This window comes from Hypomesus nipponensis, chromosome 14 (genome assembly GCF_054491055.1).
Source record: "Hypomesus nipponensis isolate SF chromosome 14, ASM5449105v1, whole genome shotgun sequence".
NCBI classification, from domain to species: domain Eukaryota; kingdom Metazoa; phylum Chordata; class Actinopteri; order Osmeriformes; family Osmeridae; genus Hypomesus; species Hypomesus nipponensis.
In genome coordinates, this window is record NC_140374.1 from 23,183,679 (window position 1) to 23,209,143 (window position 25,465).

Consider the following 25,465-nt stretch of genomic DNA (forward strand, 5'->3'; position numbering starts at 1 on the left):
GGCACATGTGATAACAGGGGACGGGCACACTGAACATGTTACCTAAAGGAGTTGCTGCCAAGCAGGGCTATTGGTCAGTGATCTTTGTGCTGCAGCTACGTTTTATCCTTAGCTTTGCCCAAAAGAGTCTCGTTTTTTTTCCTCGAATGGATTATTTTAGGTCGTTGTTTCACACGGACATTATGAAATGCGTTTGACTACGTTCCGCACAATTACTTGAAAGCTCTGATCGTAATGCTGTGGTATACAACTACGTTGAGGGTCTTCTTTAGACTTGTGGGTTGGAAACCCCGTCAGAAGACCCTGCCTAACTTTACTTTCCAACACACTCCGCGGACTCTCTCCACTTCTCCGTGCTCCTCAACGCCGTATGAGATAAACAAACCGCTGAAGCAATGGACTCTAGTTGTTAACCCATTCAGCAAAGTGCGCGCACAACTCACTTGCAGCATTTCCATACGTCCTTTAGACCCACATGCTTTCCCTGAGTCGAACCGTGCTTTCATCACCGTTCACGGTACCAGTGCCGACCAGGGAATCAAGCTGGACAACGTCCATGTTCACTACGATGACCAAAGTAAGGAGCTACTTATTCTGTCAGAGAAGGTCAACAGCAACATGTCCGTGGAGTTGACTGCTCCGGTAAAAAGTGGTGAGTGGTCAAATGAAGTCTGCATCTGGTCATTGGGTAGAATTAGTTTGTCGCACAGATGTTATCCTGTTCATAGACATGATGTCAGAAAGATCACTCTTAATGTTACTCCATGTTGTTCAGGGGTGTGGCGACGGCATCTTTAGAGGATGCTGCAATGTTATGAGACTTGGCATTGCAGTTAAAACGATTTATTGACATTTCAGAAAGGTTCACCACGCTTGAAGCTCATTAGAATTTGTTCAGTTTCTGTAACGTATAATGAAACGATATTTTACAGATCTTTACATCACAACTCAAGGAGAAGGTAATGTTCGGGTCGAGAACATGGAGTGTGACGTGTGCAAGGTGCAGACAGAGAGGGGGAATTGCGTGCTGCACTCTGTCAAGGTACACCCGTCATTCATAAATGCCCAACTATTCCTTCATCCAGTGAATATTCTAAACATACTTGTGACTTTTGTAAGCAAAACAAAGCCGTACACATTTTATTAGAATAATATAGATATGAGGCAGGGTGAGGGGAAAGCTGGGGTTAAATTACTCAGCATGAATATGACATCACACTCCTCCTTCCTTAGGCACATCGGGTACAAGTACGCACCCAGGGCGGGGCCATAACCTGCGGGGGAACTCTCCACGGCAATGTGGACGTCAGCGCCACAGGGAATGGGGTACGACTGGTTCACGACCTGTAGGCTGTCTAGGGGGCATGTGGTGGAGCTTCATCATGGTGTCTGGCACATCAGAGACACGAGGGCCTGCATGTGGTGGAGCTTCATCATGGTGTCTGGCACATCAGAGACACGAGGGCCTGCATGTGGTGGAGCTTCATCATGGTGTCTGGCACATCAGAGACACGAGGGCCTGCATGTGGTGGAGCTTCATCATGGTGTCTGGCACATCAGAGACACGAGGGCCTGCATGTGGTGGAGCTTCATCATGGTGTCTGGCACATCAGAGACACGAGGGCCTGCATGTGGTGGAGCTTCATCATGGTGTCTGGCACATCAGAGACACGAGGGCCTGCATGTGGTGGAGCTTCATCATGGTGTCTGGCACATCAGAGACACGAGGGCCTGCATGTGGTGGAGCTTCATCATGGTGTCTGGCACATCAGAGACACGAGGGCACCGCCTTCCTTAGTCCACCAGAGTGTAGATCTGAGAATAATTGTTTCAGATTCAGAATAATTACTGTTATGTTTATGCACTATTATACTGTTTGTTTCTGTGGACCAAATATTCTGGTATAAGTGTTTTTCCTCCTGTGTTCAGTAGCTGCCCCATAATAGACACTAGATGGCAATGTTACACTACATATTCTATGTACCTAATGTGTTTGCTCATTAAGACGAGTGAGCTTGAATTTCCATCTCAGAATGTTGTGTTTCCAGGCGGTGGACATGAAGAAGGTCCAGGGGACGGTGCTTGGGGTGTCCACGGAGCGTGGCCCTCTGAAGATAAAAGCCATCTATGCTGAAAACATCCTGGTTTCCTCCAGCTCAGGACCCATCCAGCTGGGCCACGTGCACGGTGAGGAACACATGTCATGAAGGATGTTCAGGGTTTTTATACAAGATTGATGAACAAAGTTTTTATTTGAGCTCACTTTTTAAATGAACATGTAATGGAATTGCACCTAAATTGCAATGATTCCTGTTCCTTGAGATGCTGTTTATGAATGCAAAACACCTGAGTCATGACCTGCTGTTCACACCATCATGTTTCCCTCTTCAGGGAATGCCAGCGTGCGGTCAGAGGCTGGGGACATCGTAGTAGGTAAGCTGAGTCCTCCTCCTCTGTGGGTCGTGTAGAAAACAGATGTTGATGGTGAGTCTTCCTGTCTTCAGACAGCTCCAGCGGCCACCTCCACATGTCCTCCCTGAGGGGAGACGTTGATGCCTACGTGGGAGAGAGCGGCACCGCTGAGCTCAGCAGCCTGGAAGGTGTGACCAGGAATACAGTCAGGCTGGAGTGAAGCTTCCTGTCTGAAATACCTTGAGTCATCTTTATCTCCTTCTCTTCGTTGTAGGTTCAGTGTGCGTGCGTGTACCTGCCTCCTCCCGGGCAGGCCTGAGGTTGCGTGGGGGCTCTGTGGAGCTCAGCCCAGAGGTCACCCTGCAGGAAGCAGACTGCTACTCCAAAAGTGGCCAAACTCACATCACTGGTGAGTCCTGCTAGACCTGCTCACTCGTAGCTCACTGGAAGACAAGCCTTTTAACGCTCCGCTACCCCCCACCTCTTCCTAGGCTTTATGAACCAGCCCCAGGACGGACAGTGGATTGACGCCCAGACAGACAGAGGCACCGTCAGGGTGAAGACACAGAGCTGGTTTGAGTCCCTGAAACTGGGGAGCTGAGTTCGTCCCTTCCTTGAACCCTTGAAACCTGGGCAGTAGAGCAGCCATGATCTGGCCACCCCCAGGCGGCAGAATGGACCCACACAGTTTGACCACATTTGGAAGAACCATCGCTTAGAAACATTTCCTGGGATGTACTGAAATGGATATTGTATGTAATCAATCATGTTTTGTTTTTTAAGTTATTTCAAATGCTAAATATAACCCAAACTAAAAGAAAGAATATATAGGTGATGATTAGCAGGGCTGGTGAGTGTGTGGATGTGCTGTCCTGGGGATGCATGATGGAATATGTCATATAAAACATTTATGGAATCCCATGAAAAAATGGGTCCTTTAATAACCGGTTTTCATTGTGGTCATTCTTTGATTACTCTGGTTTGCTGCACATGTCGAGGACCCGCCTCTTTCATTCCTGCTCTTGTTGTCATGAAAGCTGGTGTTTCTGAGAACGGTTGCTTGCTCTTCCTCCTCCCAAGTGTCATCTACTTTGCCAGGCTTTCTAATTGGCTGCAGTAGCTGGTCCAGGTTGTTGTAGCCAAACCAGTAGGGGGCGTCGTCATGGCTATGTTCCCAGAGTTTGACCCTTGACTGCAGCCTCACAGCAGCTTGCCTGCAGGAGCAAACACACACACACACACACATCATGGCTTCTGTCTGTATTTATAAATTAATTTAATCAGTGTCTAAACATGTTTTTATAGCTGTGTGTTTTTATTTGTTTCTAAATGTTTAGATGTGTTACTTGGAGATGGCGGTGCAGTAGTTCATGCTGATGCTGTAGAGCTGAGGACAGCCTCTCTGCAGTAGGCGAGCTGTCTTATCTGTCAGCAGCATGCAGCCGCTCAGGTCCAGCTCCCGCAGGAAGTGACCTGTTCCTGCCAGGTACTGCACTGCCATGTCAGTCATCTGGGACAGAACAACAGACTGAGGCTTTGAGAAATAGAACTTCTCATTCAGCACTTATTCATCTGTTGTTTTTTGCTCAGGTGGGTATGACATCAAATTCAGTATTGAAACATTTCTTTCCAATCGTGAGTGTGATGTGGTGTTCGCACCTTTGGGCAGCCTCGCATGTTCAGGGAGATGAGGGCCCTGCAGTAGAAGGCCAGGGCTTTGATGGCCTGGTCAGACAGGGACACACAGTGGGACACGTCCAGCTGCTCCAGACCCGGCACCTCTCGGCAGAACTTCTAGAAAGGGAGTATGGGAGAGGAGGAGAGGGTCGACGTGAGAAGAGGATGAGAAGGAGGGGCAAATGACTATCAAGTTTAAAGGTTCTGATGACATGTTGTCCCTTTGACCAGAGGAACTGCCGCCCTGCACCTCTATGCTGATGTCTGTGATCCACACGCACTCAGAGGCCACCAGCTTCTTTAGACCACAGTTTCCACCAAGTAACGTCAGGCCCTGTGAACACAACACTGTCAGTGCTCCAGAGATCAGTCAGTCCCTCTGAACACAACACTGTCAGTGCTCCAGAGATCAGTCAGGCCCTCTGAACACAACACTGTCAGTGCTCCAGAGATCAGTCAGTCCCTCTGAACACAACACTGTCAGTGCTCCAGAGATCAGTCAGGCCCTCTGAACACAGCCTGTGTGTGTGCTCTGTCACCTGGTCCTGCATGTTGCAGCCACTGATGTCCAGAGAGATGATGGAGCTGCTGCTTAGCCACTCCAGGGCTGCGTCAGTCAGGTTGTCACAGTAACGCACGCTCAGGTGCCTCAGCGTGGAGCACCTTAACACACACACACACATTTAAAAACCTGGGAAAAATAAACATTCACATGCATGTCTATGGATGTCTACTGGAACACTCATAAATATACAAACACATACTAGGTATTGGGAAGTCTGTATATGTGCTTAATCACTATAAATCTGTCCATGCCCTGTATAGTACTGTCTGTCCTTGTATTGTTTTTGTATTCTGTATAATAGGGTTAGGGTTAGGCTGCCATGTCCCTCACTTCTGTGCCACCCTCATGATGGACAGGTCGCTGATGCGGCTGCAGTGACCCAGGTTCAGCTCCAGCAGCCTGGAGGCAGAAGGGCTCTCCGTCAGGTAACGAAGCCCCATGTCAGTCACCCTGCGACACAGCCCCATGTCAGTCACCCTGCAACACAGCCCCATGTCAGTCACCCTGCAACACAGCCCCATGTCAGTCACCCTGCAACACAGCCCCATGTCAGTCACCCTGCAACACAGCCCCATGTCAGTCACCCTGCAACACAGCCCCATGTCAGTCACCCCTGCAACACAGCCCCATGTCAGTCACCCTGCAACACAGCCCCATGTCAGTCACCCTGCAACACAGCCCCATGTCAGTCACCCCTGCAACACAGCCCCATGTCAGTCACCCTGCAACACAGCCCCATGTCAGTCACCCTGCAACACAGCCCCATGTCAGTCACCCCTGCAACACAGCCCCATGTCAGTCACCCTGCAACACAGCCCCATGTCAGTCACCCCTGCAACACAGCCCCATGTCAGTCACCCTGCAACACAGCCCCATGTCAGTCACTCTGCAACACAGCCCCATGTCAGTCACCCTGCAACACAGCCCCATGTCAGTCACCCCTGCAACACAGCCCCATGTCAGTCACCCTGCAACACAGCCCCATGTCAGTCACTCTGCAACACAGCCCCATGTCAGTCACCCTGCAACACAGCCCCATGTCAGTCACCCTGCAACACAGCCCCATGTCAGTCACCCTGCAACACAGCCCCATGTCAGTCACTCTGCAACACAGCCCCATGTCAGTCACCCTGCAACACAGCCCCATGTCAGTCACTCTGCAACACAGCCCCATGTCAGTCACCCCTGCAACACAGCCCCATGTCAGTCACTCTGCAACACAGCCCCATGTCAGTCACCCTGCAACACAGCCCCATGTCAGTCACCCTGCAACACAGCCCCATGTCAGTCACCCTGCAACACAGCCCCATGTCAGTCACTCTGCAACACAGCCCCATGTCAGTCACCCTGCAACACAGCCCCATGTCAGTCACTCTGCAACACAGCCCCATGTCAGTCACCCTGCAACACAGCCCCATGTCAGTCACCCTGCAACACAGCCCCATGTCAGTCACCCTGCAACACAGCCCCATGTCAGTCACTCTGCAACACAGCCCCATGTCAGTCACTCTGCAACACAGCCCCATGTCAGTCACCCTGCAACACAGCCCCATGTCAGTCACCCTGCAACACAGCCCCATGTCAGTCACCCCTGCAACACAGCCCCATGTCAGTCACCCCTGCAACACAGCCCCATGTCAGTCACCCTGCAACACAGCCCCATGTCAGTCACCCTGCAACACAGCCCCATGTCAGTCACCCCTGCAACACAGCCCCATGTCAGTCACCCTGCAACACAGCCCCATGTCAGTCACCCTGCAACACAGCCCCATGTCAGTCACCCCTGCAACACAGCCCCATGTCAGTCACCCTGCAACACAGCCCCATGTCAGTCACCCCTGCAACACAGCCCCATGTCAGTCACCCTGCAACACAGCCCCATGTCAGTCACTCTGCAACACAGCCCCATGTCAGTCACCCTGCAACACAGCCCCATGTCAGTCACCCCTGCAACACAGCCCCATGTCAGTCACCCTGCAACACAGCCCCATGTCAGTCACTCTGCAACACAGCCCCATGTCAGTCACCCTGCAACACAGCCCCATGTCAGTCACCCTGCAACACAGCCCCATGTCAGTCACCCTGCAACACAGCCCCATGTCAGTCACTCTGCAACACAGCCCCATGTCAGTCACCCTGCAACACAGCCCCATGTCAGTCACTCTGCAACACAGCCCCATGTCAGTCACCCCTGCAACACAGCCCCATGTCAGTCACTCTGCAACACAGCCCCATGTCAGTCACCCTGCAACACAGCCCCATGTCAGTCACCCTGCAACACAGCCCCATGTCAGTCACCCTGCAACACAGCCCCATGTCAGTCACTCTGCAACACAGCCCCATGTCAGTCACTCTGCAACACAGCCCCATGTCAGTCACTCTGCAACACAGCCCCATGTCAGTCACCCTGCAACACAGCCCCATGTCAGTCACCCTGCAACACAGCCCCATGTCAGTCACTCTGCAACACAGCCCCATGTCAGTCACTCTGCAACACAGCCCCATGTCAGTCACCCTGCAACACACAGTTCTGGATTGTTCATATACATAATCAAGCTTAACAATATTCACATACACTGTGGGATTCAAAGTGTATGTGAGGGAGAACACACACACCTGCAACAGTGAGAGATGTTGATGTTCAGCAGGTTCCTCAGGACACCCATGGCCTTGAGGCTGATGTCCGTCATCCTGGGACACTGGGCGGCGTGGAGTCTGGTGAGGCCAGGGGAGCTGCGACACAGAGCCTTCCAGCTGACGTCAGTCATGCGAGAGTTTCCTGCAAGAACACACACACACAGATATTTGTGTAGCCTCTGAATTTGGTCCAAGTTGGTTAAGCCTCTTGAGCACTGTCTCCCTCTGCCCGCCATTGAAGACACACACACACATTCAGTCCCTCACCCTCAGTGATGAAATTCCTCAGATTGGCCACCTCAGCTATGGCCTTGAAAGCGGAGTCTGTCAGATGGGGTGTGTCCTTGAGAGAGACAGCAGACAGAGAATGGAGCTGGGAGAGAAGTGCCTGTAGGGCAAGAGGAGGTGAGACAAAGGCTGGGACTGAGATACAGACTGAGATACAGACTGAGATTCAGACTAAGATACAGACTAAGATACAGACTGAGATTCAGACTAAGATACAGACTGAGATACAGACTGAGATGCAGACTGAGATACAGACTAAGATACAGACTAAGATACAGACTGAGATACAGACTGAGATACAGACTGAGATACAGACTGAGATACAGACTGAGATACAGACTGAGATACAGACTGAGATACAGACTGAGATACAGACTGAGATGCAGACTGAGATACAGACTGAGATGCAGACTGAGATGCAGACTGAGATACAGACTGAGATACAGACTGAGATGCAGACTGAGATACAGACTGAGATACAGACTGAGATACAGACTGAGATACAGACTGAGATGCAGACTGAGATGCAGACTGAGATACAGACTGAGATACAGACTGAGATACAGACTGAGATACAGACTGAGATACAGACTGAGATACAGACTGAGATACAGACTGAGATACAGACTGAGATACAGACTGAGATGCAGACTGAGATGCAGACTCACCAGTACACAGCTGTCGGTCAGGGTGGGCATATCGTTGAACACTAACTCCTGAAGGGAAGGGCATCCTGCAGCAATGTGTCTGAAACCTTCCACAGAGATCTGGGAGGAGGTGAGATGACAGTTAAAAGAGAGATAGGGGTAGAGAGGGAGAAAACGTGTAACCCTACACCAGACCCTGCCCTCTTTCTGGTCTGTATCAGAGCCAGCTGCACCAGAACATTCTCCGGGGGGGGGGGGGGGTTTAGGCAGAAGTAAGTGCACACGTGAGGAGTGTGTGTTTTCAAACTAAAAGCAGCCACGTCCAGCCCCCTCTCCACGCCCCCTCTCCACACCCCCTATCCACGCCCCCTCTCCACGCCCCCTCTCCACACCCCCTATCCACGCCCCCTCTCAACGCCCCCTCTCCTCCACTGTCCCTCTCGCTCAACCAGATTCAGATGCTCTTTCTCTCTTGCTCATTCTCCAGTATCTGACTGGATCGAGGAGAGACGACTTTGTGGACCTAGACATCCGATTGGACTTGAAGACCACAGGAGGGGTAGGAAGTGTACGGTAGACCTCCAGCCAGTCACAAGACAGACTGTCTGACCAGAAGAGGACTGAAGGAGAGGTAAGGAGAGGACTGACCACCCACACTGCCCTTCTGCTCAGGCTGATCACAGGGGAGAGAAGACTGAGACTAGCCAAAGCTGAGAGGAGAGTGTTCCTGGGGGTGAGAGGAATGGTTACAGGAGTGGTAAGGAGGAGGTGAGAGGATAAGTAGAGGAGGATAGCAGAGGAGATGAGCAAAGTGAGGAGGGGGTGAGGGCAGTCACTGACCTGGGTGCAGCTGGAGAGGTCAAGGTGCAACAGATTTTTGCAGCCCCTTCCTCTGGACAGGTACTGCAAACCCTTATCAGAGAAGGTGCGACAGCCAGCTAGACTCAGGTACTGCAGGTTCACACAGCTCCTTGGTGGGGGAGGGAGGTGCAAGTGGATAGAGGTTACATGCTGGAATCATTTCATAGTTTTTGGTAGAGCTGGAAGGGTTTTACATTTATTGTTCTGTTTCTACTCATACAGGACCTGATGGACTGTATTCTACTGTATTGTTCGTTCTCAATGTCCATATTTCTCCTGAACTGTCTCTCTTTCTGCCCCTTTCTGTCTGCCACATGTTTAAATCACTGGGAAAGCCAAACACATTGGACCATGTTTAGGCTTCCCAATGTAAGAGAGAGAGATCAAGATTGTTTAGGTTAGGACCCTGTAGGACAGGATTCTCCAACCCTGGTCCTCGAGGTCCTCGAGGACCGCTGTCCTGCATGTTTTAGATGGTTCCCTGCTCCAGCACACCTGATTTCAAATGAATGATCATTACCTGGCTTCCACAGAGCTTGATAACAACCTATTCATTTGAATTAGGTGTGTTGGAGCAGGGAAACATCTAAAGAATGCAGGACAGTGGCCCTCGGTAGGTTTAGGATCTCCAATCCTGCACCAGGATTGGAGAACCCTGCTGTAGGGGGTCTGGGGTCATGAACACACCCTCAGGGAGTTGCACTTCAAACACTCTGACTACAGGGCTACTGGGGGTCAGATTCCACTGTGATCCACCACTAGCTGGTCATGTATGATTTATCTAGTCTCAGACTTTGCAAAACTACTGAGAATCAGGCCTTGGGCCTGGAGGAAAGAAATCCCTTAGCATAGCCTTCTGATTCTGCATTCTTCAGTTCCTGTTTTCTATCTACCTGGACAGCTGTCTCTGTCCTCTCCGTGTACCTGGACAGCTGTCTCTGTCCTCTCCGTGTACCTGGACAGCTCTCTCAGAGCTCTGTTGGTTAGCAGCGTGGCAGACAGGTTGAGGTAGAGCAGAGAGGGGCAGCTGTCTACGATCATCCTCACCATCTCATCCTGTCACATGACAAAACACAGACACCCTCTCAGCACCACTGCCTGCCTTGGCATTCACACTTTTCGTTCACATGGCAAAACTGCACATTCTGATGGAGATAAACACACACACACAGGCTGTCATGAATTAAATATACTCACATTAACATTGGAGCATTCAGACAGGTTGAGTTCTTGTAGGTTTCTGCATTCACCTGGGATGGATACACAGACATACACGCTCTATTATGTAACATCTTAAGCTAATCTTCAAAACACTAAGTTGCATATTTTTCAGACATCAGTCTCTTGCAGCCAATCTCTTAAGAATTTTTTTCTTCAAAACATCCCTTCAAGTGCTGTGTTTGTATCCAGCAGCAGGCTCTTCTACTCTGCAGGAGCAGCTGCTGGGCTTCAGGGATTGTTTGAAACTATTAAGGCACATTGGATTTCTCTCTGCTCCTCTCTATTGCTTCCTAACGATGTAACCTAAATCCTTTATGGTTCTAAATCTTGAAGTCCATTCTACTTGCTGCAGAAACCTCCACGGCCCCACCTCTAGCTCCAGCTGTCCCCAGCCAGAGGCCATTCCAGCTGGGTCAGAATGCTGATGAGCTCGCCTTTCCTCCTGGTGCTCCTGGGCATCCTGCTGCTGGAGCCATGCCAGCTGAAGAGGGCAGGGCGGGGGGGCAGGGGGCACTGGGGCACCAGGCTTAGACCAGACAGGTACATCTCCAGTTATTAAGCATAGTGATAGTGCTGTTGTGGACATGTTATCTCTCCAAGTTCGATTAGATTTTAGCTTTATAAGCCATAAAGGCAAAGCAACAATTATTTATTTTAAATCCACAAGGAATGGACAGTATTTGAATGAATATTTGACCCCTTGTGCTGCAGGGCCCCGAGGGCCGGCCGGCATGGCAGGGCAGGTGCTCATAGGCGTGCTGGAGCCTCGGACTGCTCTGAGTTCACCGAGTCACAGGAGAATTTCCTGGACTGCCAGGAGAGACACCTGGGCTCCACTCACACCATCTTCTCCTGGGCGGGCCGCCAGCCAGACCACCTGCTGCTGGCCCGGAACCGCATCAAGGTCCTGCGAGACGGAGCGTTCTCCGAGTTCTCTGGTCTGAAGAGCCTGGACCTGCAGCAGAATCAGCTGGTGCTGGTGGAGGAGGGGGCGTTCGTGGGCCTGACCCGTCTCACCACCCTGCTGCTTCAGCACAACCGTCTGAGCACCCTTGGAGAGGAGGCACTCATCCCAATGCCCGCCCTGCGACACCTGCGTCTCCATGACAACCCCTGGAGCTGCCGCTGCCCGCTGGAAAGCCTTGTGCGCACTCTGCAGGTGCCTAGCAACCGTTATTTGGGAAACCATGCCAGGTACGTGAGTCGACAGATAAAACCGACAGAAAGTGGAAAAGTTATTGCCCGCGTTTCCCAGATTCGTTAAGAAGCTCTTAACGCTAAGAGCTTCTTAGGAGCGTTCTTAGAGTGCTCTTAGTATGCTCTTAGAACGCTCCTAATAAGCTCTTAGCGTTAAGAGCTTTTAAACAAATCTGGGAAACGCGGCCATTGTCTCCTTGCATGATGTCACTCTAAAACATATTCGTTCCATTGCTCTTCCTAAACGACTTCCTGTGGAATGCAGAGCAGGATGACATTATACATGTGTGCCTACAGGTGTGAGGAGCCGGCGTGGCTGAAAGGCAGGAAGTTGCGCCAGGTGGACCCAGAGCTGCTGTGTGTGGAGAGTGACCCCACCCCAGAGACCCTCGTAGATCTGCCGGCGCCCATTCCCCTCCGCACCAGGCCGGACGCCACCTCTGTGTGCCACACCTACCTCTTCCCCAAGCCCAGGCTCGACTGCAAGAGCAGAGGTCTTACATTACTGCCTCAACTTCCATCACCACCTCCATCTCCATCGAGAGCTCAAAACAAACGTTTTCACATGGTAGTACTGGTGCTCCCAACTTTAAAAAGTTAGGAGCACCTGCAAAAACTTAGAAGCACCCACCGAAAATATTCATATCGTCTTTTCAGCTTGTCAGTTTTTTGAGTGCGAGTTGTTCATCAGATTACCATGATCTTTTCCATTGCACTCTACCTTGATGTGGGGGTTGATCAATGCAGCTGTTGGTAAGGCTCTCAACCCAAAAGGCCTCTCACGCACGTGAGGACTAGAAGACATGAGTCATGCTGTATATTAGAAACACGTATGTTCGTGATTATGGTCACACGTCACCACTCGACCGACAAAAACAACATTCCTAGCTGGATTCCCAGAATCCAGGGAGAACATTGTGGTTTGGCAAGTCTCTCATTTTTCTCTTTTCCTATTTTGGAAAACAATATAACTACAGGTAGGTCCACATGAGGACTCTAATGTCCCAGTCCATCTACACAAAACTCAGCTCCCAAAAAATATTTTTAGTTTATTTATTGCCTAAAATGTTTTGAAAGTTGCTTTGGATAAAAGTGTCTGCTAAAAGCATACATGTAAATGTTAGATTTTTGTGAGCCTGAATTAGCACAAGTTTGACTCACTGGTGGGGTGTGTAGCTGGATCTGGGCAAAGCCTGCCAGGTTTCCAACTGAACCTCCTCCAGTGTTGGCCCGCCCCCTGGGCCTCCCAACACAGGCTTCCACACCACAGTAGTTAGGGTTAGGGTCAGGGTTAGGTTCAGGGTCAGGGTTAGGGCTAGGGTTAGGGTTAGGGTTAGGATCAGGGTTAGGGTTAGGGTTAGGGTCAGCACAGAATCATCAATCAAGAAAGTCTAAGTTAAGATGCTCTAAAGGAGGGGGTGCATTTTAGGGCAGGGCTGTAATGATTAAATGTACCTTTTTTTCCAGACTTTTTTTGTCCCTAGCTTTTTTCCTACCTTTGTTTACCCGTTAACTCTGACTAAGAAGGTGCCACATGCATGAAACTTACTATGGCGCATATTAGTCCCCGCAATGTTAGAAACGTGACTTTAAATAACCAGATCAGCTTGTTAACCCTCAGCTCTTTAAGGCAGGCTATCTGATGTGTTTTAGAGGCACTTTTTGTCCAAAGTTGTCTAAATAAACTTCACATCTTTATAGCAACCAAGACATGTCAAGGTTTGACAATAATATGAAATCAATCCAACATCTGTGGGCGTTCCCTTACAAAAAAGAAGTATACTTCAAGTTTATTTTGTAAGTATACTTAGTAAAAAAAGTATACTATTATCATGTTACTTAAAGTATACTAGCAGTGTACTTATTTATATACTATTTTTGTACTAAGTAAACTGAATTGGCCCACTTTTTAGGTCATTTAGTACACTTTAAAGTACACTTACTGTATTTCAAGGTTTACTTTTGAATACTGTAAAGTAGCCTGTGTAGTACACTTTCAGGTCATCAAGTATACTTCTTAAAGTACTTGAAAGTATACCTTGGAATACTCTAAAGTAACCTGTGTAGTGCACTTTCAGTTCATGAAGTATAGTTTGCAATACTTTCAAGTGCACTTTCAATTAATGTAAGTACCTCAAGAAGTAAATTTAATAAATGTTATTTCACTATGACTTACTAATAAATTATAATGTTTAAGTGACCATTCCAATGCTTAGGATCAGATCTCTTCTGATGAAACGTAACAGTCATTTAACTCATGGTTACAATGGTAAACCAGCACAACAATGACAATTACCACGCAACAAAACACTACATTCTAAGCAGACACATTTAAAAAACGAAATTCATGAAGTTACATTTGTATTTCAAACAAACGGCAAACTTGTCAGCAATTTTTTACACTATTTACCGCCTTGCATCATGGGAATTGACTAGCCAATGAGCCACACTATCTTCATTATTTCACGTTGTTATTTCGTTCTTCAGTCAGTTTGACAGTAAAACCTTCAAATTCTCAAGTAGCTTTTTCTTTTTTTTTTCATTAATACTCCAATTGATAATTAGTATTATAAGATTATAGGGCTTCAGAATGTTTTGGCAGTAATTAAGGTTACAGCTTCAGTAACAAAAAAAGATTCAATGTGCAATGCATAATACATTTTCATAGACATGAATAATTAGAATGAGATGGATCTAAAAATGTAACCTGTAATGTACTTAAAAATTATTTTGACTGCTTTTGCTGTATAATAATAGAAAACGTACATCTTACTCCAGAAGAAATGTATACCCTTTTCTTTTTCTAAGCATACTTCTTAAAAGTATATCAAAAGTGAACTAAAAGTGTACTATCCATATTTTAGTATACTTATAGTACACTTTAATAAACTTATTTTTTGTAAGGGTTGCTACATGACATTATCCAGAGGGAACATATATGACAGTTTACAACTGCAATTATTAAATACGGTTAACATTAACAACTAGCAAGCAAACTGACAATCAGATAATTCAGTACATTTTAATGTAGCACAAATTGGTAACTAGCTAGCCGAGCTAATGTTACTGCTCAAATCCCTAGATAGCTAGCCTAGCTAATGTTACTGCTCAAATCCCTAGATAGCTATCTTAACTAATGTTACTGCTCAAATCCCTAGATAGCTAGCCTAGCTAATGTTACTGCTCAAATCCCTAGATAGCTATCTTAACTAATGTTACTGCTCAAATCCCTAGATAGCTAGCCAAAGCTATCTAGCTAGCAAATGGTATTGTGTGAATCACTAGATAGACCTTACCCTCATAATTGTCAATGTAACTTTAAAGGTACAATTTGAACCCCTTTTCCCCCTTGCTTGAAAGGCAGCAACATTCAGCAGAATCCTATGTACGTTGTTAATTGTCATTTGGGAAGATCAACGGTAAAAAAAAATGCACTTTGTGTGAGAGAACTAACGTAACTGCTATCTACCGGAAGATGTGTACCTGGCTTATGCAATATGTAGATGTAAAGCGTGCATAATAGTAAATTAGTCAAAAATATTTGCAAGTGTAAAACTGAATATGAACCTGGAATATAGATTTGTATCTTCGAAAGCAGATTTAGTAGGTTTTATTGTACCCTCGGTAGTTGTAATCAATTGGATCAGTTTGGGGTAGAAACACAAAGACAAAGTTTACCTCCTTTTCCCCAGGACTAATGGAGGTTCCCATAGAGATACCGGAGGATGCTATACACATGGATCTATCCTATAATGCCATCCACCACCTCAGAGCCAGAGAATTCCTGGAGGCCAGAAGCCTGAGGACCCTAAACCTCAGCAACAACAACCTGGAGCACATCCACACAGGTGAGAGACCTGGAGCACATCCACACAGGTGAGAGACCTGGAGCACATCCACACAGGTGAGAGACCTGGAGCACATCCACACAGGTGAGAGAGGAGGAGGAGAGATGGTGGGGCTCTCTTCTCCAGTGATTTGAGATAAAGACTTTCAGGGTACATTATATAGTTGCTGAAAGTACATTACATTTAGTCATTTAGTCATTTAGCAGACGCACTTATCCAGAGCGACTTACAGTAAGTACAGGGACATTCCCCCGAGGCAAGTAGGGTGAAGTGCCTTGTCCAAGGACACAACGTCCCTCACCGCTCAGCCATCTGACTCCCAGATGTAGTATGCGCAAAGCTCTAAAAATTTGAGGGGGCGGAGCTTCAGCCCCTACAGGCGACACGCCCCCCAGTCTCAAGCAGAGAAGACTGCTGATTTTCTCACGATTTCAAAGCCTAATTTAACATGCTTGTCTGTTTTTTTTTCATTTGAATTTGGATGGGTAGTTAGCAACACATTCTTCTGTGGTATGATGAACTTAAAACTCATTTTCAGTTCTGCTTTACAGCCACTTAAACCAGCATGCCTGGGGGCCTGTGTTCTCTCTGTCAGCCTCTCTGTCTGGCCTGTTGCACTTGAGGGAGCTGGACCTGTCCAACAACAAGCTGCTCTTCTTCCAGTATGGAGTCCTGGAAGATCTGTACTTTCTGTCTTCCCTGCGGCTGGGGGGGAACCCCTGGGTGTGCAACTACAGGTGGGCTCCAGTAACCACACTTTCACATAGCAACCACACTTACTCATAGCAACCACACATCCTACCCTGTGAGTGTACAGCCTTATCTAACAGATGAACATCCGTTTCCAGCATACACTACATGGTGTACTGGCTCCGCCTCCACCCACGGGTCAGCACCTCAGGCCTGCTCTGCCACTCCCCCCCGGAGCACAGTGGGAAGAGCGTGGGGGAGTATGTGCACTCCTACAACCGAGCCTGCCCCAAAGACAGGGACCAGAACCAAGACCAGAACCAGGGCCTGGACCAGACAGACCCGGAGCTCTGGAACACAGCCTTGGAGCTGCAGGCTGTGCTGGAGGAGGAGGAGGAGCCAGCACACCTGAGAGCTCCTCAAAAGTACCAGATCATCCGGCTGACTTGAGAAGCAGTAGAACCAGACCAGCAGCAGCAGAACCAGACCAGCAGCAGCAGAACCAGACCAGCAGCAGCTGAACCAGACCAGCAGCAGCAGAACCAGACCAGCAGCAGCTGAACCAGACCAGCAGCAGCAGAACCAGACCAGCAGCAGCAGAACCAGACCAGCAGCAGCGTGCCAGAGCTCTTCCTGTGTCCTCCTACATCAAGGAAACTCAGTCTGCATCAGATGCAGGAACTAACTGTCTTCAACATCCTTTTAAGCTTCTCATTATTCTTTTTTTCTCACCCCTTTTTTCTTCTTCCACGTGATATATAGCTGATACAAATAGGCTACTGGTCACATGATAGTGATTATATATGATGTTTTTATAATAACGACAATATAAACTATTATTTAACATTTTACTGTAGAATTGATGTGTATGTATGTATGTCTGTAAACAGACAGCACTCACTGATACATGTGATGCTGGCCCACTGTAGGGAGGTGCACGCGCGCATGTTGAGGTGGACCACAAATGGGCGGTGCTTCTGCAGGATCTGCCCCACGGTGCAGTCTGTGATCCATGCTCGCTCCACCGAGAAGTTGATCTGCCAGAGATACTGGGACACATAACCACTACAAGAACAGCTGTGTTTGTGTATGTGATTTCATGTATTTGTGCATGTGTGCACGTGTACACAGTATATGTGTGTGTGTGGGTGTGTTTGTGTGCACAATACACACCCTGCTCCACAGCGAGCACGTCTGAGCGATAGTCCTCCAGGTGCAACACACCTCGGCACACCTCAGTAGGTCCCCCACATCCAAATAATGGAAGATCTAAACCCGAATCCAAAACATTCTATTGATCTGACAGGTTATTATAACTTCTCCAGGACTGTGCTCTAAGACCTCACCCATCTTCTCCCTGAGATTTTCCCACAATGATACTTATTTAAGCAATAAGCCCCAAGAGGCCGTGTTTTGCGTTGATTTTAGAACAGGTAAGGGGAGTTGTTAGGCACGACGCGAAGCGGAGTGCTGATAACCCCTTACCTGTTCTAAAATCAGGCCAAAACACGGACTCGCGGGGCTTATTGCTTTTCTAAAACTGATATGGTTTCATAAATAAAAACAATTAGAGACAAAATAGTTTAATAATAAACCTTAATTCTTCCGCCACTACAAAGTATAATTCCTACATAAATCGTTGCCACGCAACAGCCAGATGGACACCTTTGCCGTGTTTTTTAATCTGAAATATTTGATGCGCAGTAATATGGAATGTTAAAGAATGTTATGAGGACAACCTGTGAGGTTATGATGGATTTTACAACGGCATGGAACGCAATATAGCCAATCACAATCAAGGATGGGAACAACCAATTTTAGAAACTTGGGTTGAGGTGTGATGTTGATACAAAGCAGAGTGTAAACACTCTTCCCACCAAGCTGCCTTGTTGGAGACTAGCTTCTTCCCCAAACATATTCATGGTACAGCGGACTATGATACAAGTAGGAGCAAGAAACACTGTAAATACCCTTGCTATTTATATAGACCATGTTATTGAACAACCTATGAATGTCTGGACTGTTTGCTGCCAAGGTTTACATTTATACATTTATTTCTTGCTTTTTGACTGTTTTTAATGTTTTATTGAATGTTTTTAAATCTTGTTTTCTTTTGCATTATGTTTTGATGCTTTTAATGGTTTTATGTGAATAACTTTGAATTGCCTTGTTCTTGAAATGTGCTCTACAAAGAAACTTACCTTGCCTTACACTACTCCTGTTGGAATAAAAACATCAGTGAAGGGGGGAAACTGGGTTGAAACTAGTCATCAGTGATGCGCTGTTGCCCTCCGCTACCCTCACACAATCATCCATTCATATGGTTGTTTCACAAACAAACACTAAGGCAACAGATAATAGACCATAATAGTCTGTGACTGATTACAATCAACCCCCTTCAAGTGATTAGGTGCATGATGTTAAACTGGTCATGTATAAGAGGCCATAGGGGGCTGAGAACAAATGAGGTTAGCAGGGAGGAATGGGATGAAAGGTCAAGATGAGATCAGGGCAGACGGAGGGAGGGTGGATGGAGAGACTGAGGAAGATAAAGAAAGTGAGAGGGAAAGCATAAATATCAAGTTAAAGAGGAATACAGAGAGAGAAAGGGAGCCAGAGAATGTTGTTTACCAGTAGTGACACCTTGCAGGGCAGCAGTGACAGGCAGTCTTTCCCTTCTACCATGGTAACTTCTGACATCTGGCTGTTCAACTCTGACACACCCTCCAGCCTCTGAGAACAAAACAACAAAAAACTAAGTTAAACCCAAAAGCCTACACACAGTTTGGACGGAAAATTATTAAACTCATGACTGGCGAGTGATACCTGTGTCATCATATGAATGTTAAGTGTGTACCTGTCTGTCTTAGACCCAAGACTTGGGTATGGTTAAAATATTTTCCCCAAAAACCTTGTTTTGAAAGGTTGAAAAAATATTTTTGTTATATATTTCATATATTTTCAAAAGCAAAATCAAAAAACATTTGATAAAAAAATATTGTTATACAGTATATATAGTTTCGAAAAATACGTTTTGAAAGATTGAAAAAATATTTTCCCAGAAAACGGCTTATGGGCTTAACAGACTGTTCAAGGGGCCGAACTTCCCACAAAGCAACTGGGCCAAACGCTGTCTCTCCAGCCACCCTCAAGAACTGTGCTGACCAGCTGTCTCCAGTGTTCACCAACATCTTTAACACCTCTCTGGACACATGCTATGTGCCAGCCAGTCTCAAGTCCTCCACCATCATCCCTGTACCCAAAAAGCCCAGGCCAACTGGACTTAATGACTACAGACCCGTCGCCCTGACCTCTGTGGTAACAAAGTATTTTGAGTGCGTTGTGCTGGCACACCTCAAAGCTATCACGGACCCTCTCCTGGACCCCCTGCAGTTTGCCTACAGAGCCAACAGGTCTGTAGGCAACTCAGTCAACATGGCCCTCCACTTAACGCTCCAGCACCTGGACTCCCCGGCATCCTAAACCAGGATCCTGTTTGTGGACTTCAGCTCTGCCTTCAACACCTTCATCCCCGCCCTGCTACAGGACAAGCTCTCCCAGCTGAATGTGCCCGAGTCCACCAGCAGGAGGATCACAGACTTCCTGTCTGACAGGAAGCAGTGTGTTAAGCTGGGAACACAAGTCTCTGACTCCCAGTCCATCAGCACCGGATCCATTCAGGGCTGCGTCCTTTCTCCTCTGCTCTTCTCCCTGTACACCAACAGCTGCACCTCTAGTCATCAGTCCGTCAAACTTCTGAAGTTTGCAAATGACACCACCCTCATTGGGCTCATCTCTGGTGGAGATGAGTCTGACTATAGGTGGGAAGCTGACAACCTGGTGTAGCCAAAACAACTTAGAGCTTGACGCATTAAGTTGAGCTTAATGCTCTCAAGACAGTGGAGATGGTTGTGGACAGGAAGAATACAGCCCTACTCACCCCCATCCCCCTGTGCGACTCCCCAGTTCATGTGGTGCCCCATTTTACCTCAAAGTAGTCCTTTGTCTTCTTTGCGTCCTGTACCACGAACTTCCACGCACCTATGATGATCTTGCAGTAGACGACAGTCCAAACTTGCACAATCTTTTTCACAGCCTCTGAATTTAAAAGTAAAAGCAGGGTCATTGTGAAGGGTTTGTAAATAATGTGGGATTTTTCCATTGACCTTCTTTACTTCTCTCAGTAAATACTGTGATATCGACCCCTAAAACTGATACGTTAGTCACTCTTAGCTTGTTGGGAAACTTGTCACCAACCATTTTGCCTAGTCTTGCGGATCTGCACCCATTCCATCCACTGGCCAAGTGCCACTTTCTGTCTCCGTAGGCTGTAGTGAGTATTTGCCACATCCATGTTCCTCATCAGCTCTACTGCCTCGCTCCTCTTCTCCAAAATAAACTTTTTCCAAGCCCTGTCAGCCCCCACAAACACAGCATTATTAATTCAGTGAGTTTGCAGGTGGCCAGGTGGGTAGGCAGGTAGGCAGACACAGAGAGACAAGAAGGAAGGCAAGCAGGCAGGCAGGTGGCAAGCAGGGGTGATGCAGAGAGACAGATAGGCAGACGCACATGGAATGAGAATATGACATATCCTGTACCCCCCCATTTGTTAGTTTTTTATATGAGGCCAAGAGGGAACCACATTACAGTACATCCACCCAATGCAGATGGATGCCCTGTTCAACAAGAGATTTATGATCCAGTATTTTGCTTGTTCTGAGCAGTGGAAGATGATTAGATATTCAGATAGCAGTCAACAAGACCCAGGCAGCCAGTGATACTCTACACTGGCATGACCCCAGCGAATCTAAAGAAACAGGAGCTGCAGGATTGAATAACACCTGAACAGATCCTGGGTCAAGTCATGGATCACGTCTGCATGAGCATCACAAAAAGGTCAATTTCAGATGCCAAGAGCAGTACAGATAATTGCTGCTTAGGTGAATGATTTGGTAAATTCTTAGTCCCATGTCAACCATTTCAGCCATTCTCCTATGCTGAATAGGTCTACACATTCCTATCTAGATTACATAATTCTGGTCAAACCTCTGTGGCATTTACTTTTACAAAGCATCAAATAAACAGGGTTAATCACTGTATGTACTAATCTTTTAGACATTTCAAATAAGAAGAATAGTTGCAGGGGTTAATCTGGTCGTTCCACTCTACAACTGATAGAGATCTAAAGGGAATAGGCAAGAGATAAATTAACTTTTTCTTCCAAAATATTCCTGGGTGTAAGTTGTAGGGGTTTGGTGTTGGCACTGGGCCATGGAGGCTGGTTTCACAACACCAGGTGTCTCTAATCTACCAGATAGAGAGAGTGATTAACTTTCTAAGACCAGTTTGCACCCAGGTTAACCCTTATCAGTCAGGAAAGCTCTGGAACAGCCCCTGGGGTTTGGGTTTTAAACAGCAACTGGAACTGTCGCAGGAAACTGAAACTCATCTTACATAATTATCATAATGACTCTTTGGTTATCTTTAAGGTATGTTCCTTGAGGTTTGTTCCACAGCTTCATGTCTTCTGTTTGTCAGGAAACTTGGAAGTAAATGTGTCATGTTTTGTAGGGGCTCGTGGATTTACTTCCTATGGTTCGGAGGCTACATTTGTTTCCCTGCTCAGAAAGGTGAGTATTTAAGAGCCACACACACAATTCTTTAAAGGAACCAAAACATATGAATTATTTATTAGCACATTGTTTTAAGGGAGGGGGAACTTGAAGCTACAATTTCAAATACAACTTTTCTTTGCCAGCCTATAGTCTGGTGCCTGCGTTTTGGTTCAGTGCTGAGGCCGATAGCTCCGGACCTTTACCTGTCCCTCACCAGAACACCTCAAACCACTTCAATTCCAAAGGCGTCCCACACTCTGGTCCTGAAACTCTACACACAAACTATGAAACGCCAGCTATTAGTCCCAATCGCTTCCCTAATCACCTGACAGGATCTACCCTTCAAGCCCCTAAACCAAAGCAGTTAAGTAATGCACGTTGGCCAACACCCATCCGCACTGACCCACTGATGGGTAGACCTGTCCTTGCTGGCACTGACCCAGGTAAACCCCAGCAGAAAGCCAGGCACCCTGGTACCCCTGCTGACTCGCATGAGAAACCTGATGATGGTAACAATGTCCAACCTCTCTACACTTACTTAATTGAGAAGTCTTCGCAAGGTGGGGTTGAAAATGGAGTCAGTTTTCCAACCATGAAGGATTTTTTTACATTTGTGAATTCCCTGAAAACCTCCTTCCTCATTCCTTCCACTTTGCTGCCCGGCAGTGAGTCCAAGATTGGCTACACCTCCACTGTGCAACAGCCTGCCCAACCTGCCCTCAGAAAAGACCAGAAGTGGAATATGGCCAGCAATATCAATCAGACGGCCAATGATGACCTCCAAAGCCAAAAAAGAAACCTCTTTGTTTCTTATCCCCTATCTCTAACCCATGAACCAATCACTACTGCTGACAGTCAAAGCACTGGTCTGCCTTCTTGGCCTGGCAAATCTTACATGATCCCTGTGGTGGAGGGACCAATTTCCAACATGTTTGAAAATCATGTTCCAGGAAGAGACTCTCCTGGGGCATTTGGTGGTGCAGATGGTAGTTTTTATAAACCTAATGAACAAGATTCAACAAAGCTGAGCAGAGTGTCTCTAACTGGCTACAATCCTGCACCACTAGAGAGTGGTTTTTACAGCAGTGGCGGCTATACAAGTCCTCCTGGACTGAGCTTAGAAAGTTTCCCTCAGAACAGTGGAGGGTTCCTCCCTCAGAACAGTGGAGGGTTCCTCCCTCAGAACAGTGGAGGGTTCCTCCCTCAGAACAGTGGAGGGTTCCTCCCTCAGAACAGTGGAGGGTTCCTGCCCCAGAACAGTGGAGGGTTCCTGCCCCAGAACAGTGGAGGGTTCCTGCCCCAGAACAGTGGAGGGTTCCTGCCCCAGAACAGTGGAGGGTTCCTCCCCCAGAACAGTGGTCTAGACTAGCCCACAGTCATCATGATCGACAGGCCCAGAGCCTAACAGTGTGTTCCTAGGAGGGTTTCCAAAGGGTAGGCCACCTTACAGACTCCCTGTCATTCCCCCTCCACTTCAATGCAACTGTGTTCAGTCAAGAGAACACTGAGTGAAGAAATTTTGTCAAAGTCACTAAGAGTGAGGCCAAGCCATCTGGCAGGGCTATGTCCAGATGTTCCTTAACCAACACAGATTCCCAACAACAGCCAGACCCAATAATGTTAAGAAATTGTTAAAGCAACTTGTGGCTGACAGACAGTTCCAGTTCTTGGCAAGAAAATCATTTTTACTCTGAGATGGTGCATAACCTTTCTTAGCATGTTTGGACTTTTTGTTGTTTTTAAATCTTTGTGGTTCCTTGTCTTCTGGCGCTAATCTTATTTAATTTCCCACTGCTGTTCTGTAAAGACTTTACACTGACTCATCCTTGAAATAAAGCATTTGAAGAAACATGTTTCTAATGTTATTATTTTAGTTATACTAATTTAACATCCAGGCTCTTGTGAAGCAAACTGAAACTTGCTAAAGACAAAAAGCACTTACCTGAAGCACATATTCAGTAAACATTTTCGGTAGCAGGTGTAGGCTTTCTCAACAAGATGTGAATGAAACTGCAAAATGGTGGTGGTGGTGGTGGGGGGGGGGGGGGGGGAAATAACACCACTGATAACATTGCATAATCAGTCAACTGGTTAAATTCTGTCAACATTTTTACCAGGAAACTATGGAACCATACCAGGCTGTTTTCATGGCTACCAATGATGTTGTGCACCAGCCTGCCTGCCAGGGACGTCATGGCAACTCGCTCAGAAGAATTATCAATCAATGTGTGCCTAGAACAATATAATAGATAAAAATCCATGTGATTTTTTTTGGCCTCGGAAAAGTACAGAAAGTACGCCCCCAAGTGACCATGTAATTTAACTTCACCATTTTTCTGCCTACCAATCAATTTCCATATCCTGGTGGTTCTCCTGCAAGGCCATAATTTTCATCTCCATGAAATGCAATGGACTCTCAGGACACGACACGCAAAGGCCTGTGAGTAAGGCCTGTTGATGATTAAACAAAATCATTTTATGAAAATCCTTGTTGACACACACTGTAAAAGTGTAATTGTGCTGCTAGTAATTAACATCTATTACTAATACGCTTTATTAGCTAGCATAGCTCCCGGCCTAATTAAAGGTAACGACTCACATTACTAGCTGGCCTTGCTACTGTGTAGTCAACTACTACTGTAGCTACAGTAACTCGACTAGAGCAACCTAGTTAACACCTTCTCATATGCAATCTAAACAGTGTGACAACTTTAAAGCTTCACCTGAAAAATCTGAGGTAAGGAGTGCTTCAGAATATATTCCTTCAGAGCGGGATCAACATTTTGCAAAGATGCCATGTCAAATGTTATTGATGATGGAATACAGAAAGTGGTCCCTGTTCCCCAGCTAGTTACACTATCTACCTACTTTATTAGTTTAGTCACTAAAGAGCGTCCTTTTGAAAGTTACCGTTACCAGGCAACCAAACTCGATGTTGGGCAACTAATTGACCGTTCCCCAGGCCACGCCGTCTTAGTTACTGTTGCTACGTCCGACACAAGTACGGGGATAACCTCTAGCTGCCAGTGTCAGTGAAGATTTTTTGGACTAAAACCTCCGCCACATCTTCCAGATCAAGGCAGAAGAGAATGCAAAATGCAGTGGAAGGATAAATTCAAAATATTAAAATTAGCAACGAAGGGGAAACAACAAAAATCGAAGCCAAAGCATACAGGTCTCAAGTAGCCTTGTTGTCTGGCCAGGCACTTGAACTGTGCAAGCACAGGGTTGGGATACTCAGGAAAAGGTCGCACACTCACAACATTCTACGAAGATTAAAAAAAATACGTTAATAATGGCCTGTTGGGACGTTTTGTTCAACACTGATACAGTATTTTAAGCTCCTGGCAACTTGCTGGCGTTCGCTGTCTTGCTCAGCTTGCAATTTTACAGACATCAACTTTAATATTTTGATTTCAACATGAACTAATTTCTTGGAGTGACTAGTTATGCACTAGTAGTGGTAATGATACTAGTTGACATGAACCGTAGACTAACTGTTTGGGGATGTTCTCTCAATATCGTTCGCTAATAATAGCTTAATTTAAGCTAGCTAGCTCTACCTTGGAACAGACATACTGTATTTGTGTTTGTTGATATTCGCTAAATTAAGTTGGGAGTGGGTTCTCCCACACTGTTTAATCCACCGCCGGCAGCTTTCCTCTTGTATTTTGGATGGAGAAAACCAAGCCTCCCTCTAATCTGTCAGGATACCTTGTGTCAGATCGACACGTCCCCGTAGGCACACGGTGCTTCAGATGTCAAAGCTTGACGGACCTTCTTCTCTTGAGTAGCGGTTGCTAAGGT

The 25,465-nt window shown here is 46.9% G+C and overlaps 4 protein-coding genes across 9 annotated transcripts; 3 read left to right on the forward strand and 1 right to left on the reverse strand.

Annotated features, from left to right (window-relative positions):
• fam185a (family with sequence similarity 185 member A) lies at positions 1-3,356 on the forward strand. Its single transcript, XM_084671324.1, has 8 exons — positions 1-652; positions 933-1,042; positions 1,234-1,326; positions 2,049-2,187; positions 2,392-2,433; positions 2,505-2,600; positions 2,687-2,821; positions 2,904-3,356. The coding sequence occupies exons 1-8, from the start codon at positions 235-237 to the stop codon at positions 3,011-3,013; spliced, it is 1,143 nt and encodes a 380-aa protein (XP_084527450.1). The 5' UTR covers positions 1-234; the 3' UTR covers positions 3,014-3,356.
• On the reverse strand, positions 2,234-25,449 carry fbxl13 (F-box and leucine-rich repeat protein 13). Of its 3 annotated transcripts, none has more exons than XM_084671312.1 (21): positions 25,373-25,449; positions 24,003-24,109; positions 23,794-23,890; positions 23,601-23,668; positions 20,301-20,455; positions 20,032-20,141; positions 18,675-18,776; positions 17,217-17,312; positions 16,945-17,080; positions 10,285-10,337; positions 10,043-10,143; positions 9,067-9,196; positions 8,248-8,346; positions 7,559-7,679; positions 7,271-7,433; positions 4,985-5,131; positions 4,629-4,752; positions 4,340-4,423; positions 4,072-4,206; positions 3,759-3,922; positions 2,234-3,626 (listed from the first exon to the last, which is right to left on the reverse strand). In XM_084671312.1, exons 2-21 carry the CDS (start codon positions 24,056-24,058, stop codon positions 3,350-3,352), a joined length of 2,418 nt encoding a protein of 805 aa, XP_084527438.1. In that variant the 5' UTR covers positions 24,059-24,109; positions 25,373-25,449; the 3' UTR covers positions 2,234-3,349. The 3 variants fall into 3 exon arrangements, with proteins under 3 accessions (XP_084527438.1, XP_084527437.1, XP_084527436.1); XM_084671311.1 differs by lacking the exon at positions 25,373-25,449 and adding an exon at positions 24,382-25,357 and having other exon boundaries at positions 4,985-5,104; XM_084671310.1 differs by lacking the exon at positions 25,373-25,449 and adding an exon at positions 24,382-25,357.
• Positions 3,898-18,299, forward strand: LOC146259258 (leucine-rich repeat-containing protein 17-like). Of its 3 annotated transcripts, none has more exons than XM_084671313.1 (9): positions 3,898-5,079; positions 7,303-7,413; positions 8,714-8,857; positions 10,661-10,848; positions 11,020-11,502; positions 11,803-11,999; positions 15,198-15,353; positions 15,949-16,090; positions 16,202-18,299. In XM_084671313.1, exons 4-9 carry the CDS (start codon positions 10,727-10,729, stop codon positions 16,491-16,493), a joined length of 1,392 nt encoding a protein of 463 aa, XP_084527439.1. In that variant the 5' UTR covers positions 3,898-5,079; positions 7,303-7,413; positions 8,714-8,857; positions 10,661-10,726; the 3' UTR covers positions 16,494-18,299. The 3 variants fall into 3 exon arrangements, with proteins under 3 accessions (XP_084527439.1, XP_084527441.1, XP_084527442.1); XM_084671315.1 differs by having other exon boundaries at positions 7,303-7,372; XM_084671316.1 differs by lacking the exon at positions 3,898-5,079 and having other exon boundaries at positions 7,295-7,413.
• On the forward strand, positions 21,457-23,524 carry LOC146259259 (uncharacterized). Of its 2 annotated transcripts, XM_084671322.1 has the most exons (4): positions 21,457-21,532; positions 21,615-21,673; positions 21,802-22,021; positions 22,325-23,524. In XM_084671322.1, the coding sequence occupies exons 1-4, from the start codon at positions 21,510-21,512 to the stop codon at positions 23,025-23,027; spliced, it is 1,005 nt and encodes a 334-aa protein (XP_084527448.1). In that variant the 5' UTR covers positions 21,457-21,509; the 3' UTR covers positions 23,028-23,524. The 2 variants fall into 2 exon arrangements, with proteins under 2 accessions (XP_084527448.1, XP_084527447.1); XM_084671321.1 differs by having other exon boundaries at positions 21,802-23,524.
• Positions 25,450-25,465: the final 16 nt, after the last annotated feature.